Genomic DNA, 2,262 nt, shown 5'->3' with positions numbered 1-2,262 from the left:
TCGGCCGTGATTGCACAGCCCGGCGCTCCTCTTGATCCGACACCCCACTCCCCGATGGTCCAGCAGGGCCCCGGTGTGCGCAGTGCTAGGCCCCTCCCCTTTAATCAGGGAGGGAGGTCTGCTATGACACGGTGCTTTGTGCCGATGGGCGTGGCGCTGTTACACGAAGAGCCGTGAAATTCACTGGTAGCGCCTCAAGACGGAGGGGAGCACTTCCAGTAGCACCTTGCCTCCTGCTTGGGGCGCTACCGCTGAATTTAATGCGCAGGGGCGCTAACTCTTTTGGGGCGCTAAAATTAGCCACGGTGACGTTAGCCACCCAAAGGGGGCGCCACCGAATTTCCCCCTAAGAGTCTAAATGGGCTGGAGGAGCAGAGGGATCCAGGGATACAGATACACAAATCACTAAAAGTAGCAACACAGGTTAATAAGGCCATTGAAAAAAAGCACTGGGGTACATTCCTAAAGGAGCCTTCTGTTCCGTGCCTAGGAGCTCTGAACCATGGCAGAGAGCGGCTGGGACACATTTCTCACACGCCTTGAGATTAACCCGCACGGCAACTTTGCTGTCACTGAAGAGAGACAAGAAAGACCAAAGTGCCGTTTGCCCCTCTGAGTGTGGCCCTGAAGGACTGTGTCCAGACTGGAGTTCTGTTCCCGTCGTACGATCCTCCCCCAGATTGTCCTTTCTGAGCTCCAGCCAGGTGATGCTAAACACTCAGGTGGGAAAGACGAAAATCTACAACAATGTGTTTAAAACAAAGTTGATTTATTGGACATATATCCAGAATATTAAACTCCAGCCCAGTTCCCGGAGTTATTAACATCAGCAGAAACAATCCCCACCTGTCAGAATGAACATGGTTCAGTCCTGGATGTGATTAACAGCAGCAACAACAACAGAATCCACCCCCTGCAGTCACTTGTGAACTCGCTGGTGTGTCAGGAGGTAGGATGTGCGAGTGAATCCCTTCCTACACACGGAGCAGGTAAATGGCCTCTCCCCGGTGTGAACGCGCTGATGTGTCAGCAGGTTGGATGAGCGAGTAAATCCCTTCCTACACACGGAGCAGGTAAATGGCCTCTCCCCAGTGTGAATTCGCTGGTGTGTCAGCAGATTGGATAAATTAGTGAATCCCTTCCCACACTCAGAGCAGGTGAAAGGCCTCTCCCCGGTGTGAGTGCGCTGGTGTGTCAGGAGGGGGTATGACTGAGTGAATCCCTTCCCACACTCAGGGCAGGTGAACGGTCTCTCCCCAGTGTGAACTCGCTGGTGTATCAGCAGGGCGGATGAACGAGTGAATCCCTTCCCACACATGGAGCAGGTGAATGGCCTCTCCCCAGTGTGAGTGCGCTGGTGTATAGTGAGATCAGATGATCGCCTGAACCCAGTCCCGCAGTGCGAGCACCTGAACGGTCTCTCGTCAGTGTGAACACGTTGATGGCGCATCAGTTCCCCGGAACTTTTAAAGCAATTCCCACAGTCCGAGCAGTTAAAAGGTCTCTCATCAGTGTGAACTCGCTGGTGTCTCAGCAGGTTGGATGACTTAGTGAATCCCTTCCCACACTCAGAGCAGGTGAACGGCCTCGCCCCGGTGTGAACTCGCTGGTGTATCAGCAGGTTGGATGACTGAGTGTATCCCTTCCCACACTCAGAGCAGGTGAACGGCCTCTCCCCGGTGTGAACATGCTGGTGTATCAGCAGGTTGGATGACCGAGTGAATCCCTTCCCACACTCAGAGCAGGTGAATGGCCTCTCCCTGCTGTGAGTGCGCTGGTGTGTCAGGAGGTGGGATGACTGAGTGAAACCCTGCCCATACTCAGGGCAGGTGAATGGCCTCTCCCCGGTGTGAATGCACTTGTGTCTCGATAGGCCAGAGGGTCGGCTGAAGCCTTGTCCACACACAGAACACGTGTACGGTTTCTCCCCGCTGTGAACAGTGCTTTTTGCTTCCATGTTCAGAGGCCAGTGATATTCAGATCCAATGAGTCGAGTGACTGTCAGATCTTGACGTGATGTTTGGTTTGAGTTTCCTGTCTGCAAATCCTCCCCTTCCAGTGCCCTGTAAAATTAATTTAAAACAGGGAGCGTGAGAGACAACCCACAAGAAAACAAAGGCAGGTTGTGAAATTGAGCTCAATGAATCTGGTCATTTGTGGGGCTGGCACTAGAAAAAAGTGACCATGAAAGCTGCCGGATTGTCATAAAAATCCAACTGGTTCACTAATGTCCTTCAGGGAAGGGAATCCACCACCTGGTCT

General features: G+C 52.9%; 1 protein-coding gene across 1 annotated transcript; it reads right to left on the bottom strand.

Moving 5' to 3' along the window:
- Positions 1 to 671: 671 nt before the first annotated feature.
- Positions 672 to 2,059, bottom strand: LOC147091912 (uncharacterized). Its single transcript, XM_085976932.1, has one exon. The coding sequence runs from the start codon at positions 1,955 to 1,957 to the stop codon at positions 920 to 922; it is 1,038 nt and encodes a 345-aa protein (XP_085833058.1). The 5' UTR covers positions 1,958 to 2,059; the 3' UTR covers positions 672 to 919.
- Between the last annotated feature and the right edge of the window lie 203 nt (positions 2,060 to 2,262).

This window comes from Somniosus microcephalus, unplaced genomic scaffold (assembly GCF_052327205.1).
Source record: "Somniosus microcephalus isolate GS21.2 unplaced genomic scaffold, FLI_Smic_1.0 unresolved_chr3, whole genome shotgun sequence".
In the NCBI taxonomy this organism is placed as follows: Eukaryota; Metazoa; Chordata; class Chondrichthyes; order Squaliformes; family Somniosidae; genus Somniosus; species Somniosus microcephalus.
Note: the sequence above shows the minus strand (reverse complement) of the source record. Positions and strands in the feature narration are given on the sequence as shown.

What these genes read in the sequence shown, in the direction of transcription:
- LOC147091912 (XM_085976932.1), bottom strand. Translation starts at nt 1,957, where the DNA reads ATGGAAGCAAAAAGCACTGTTCACAGCGGGGAGAAACCGTACACGTGT.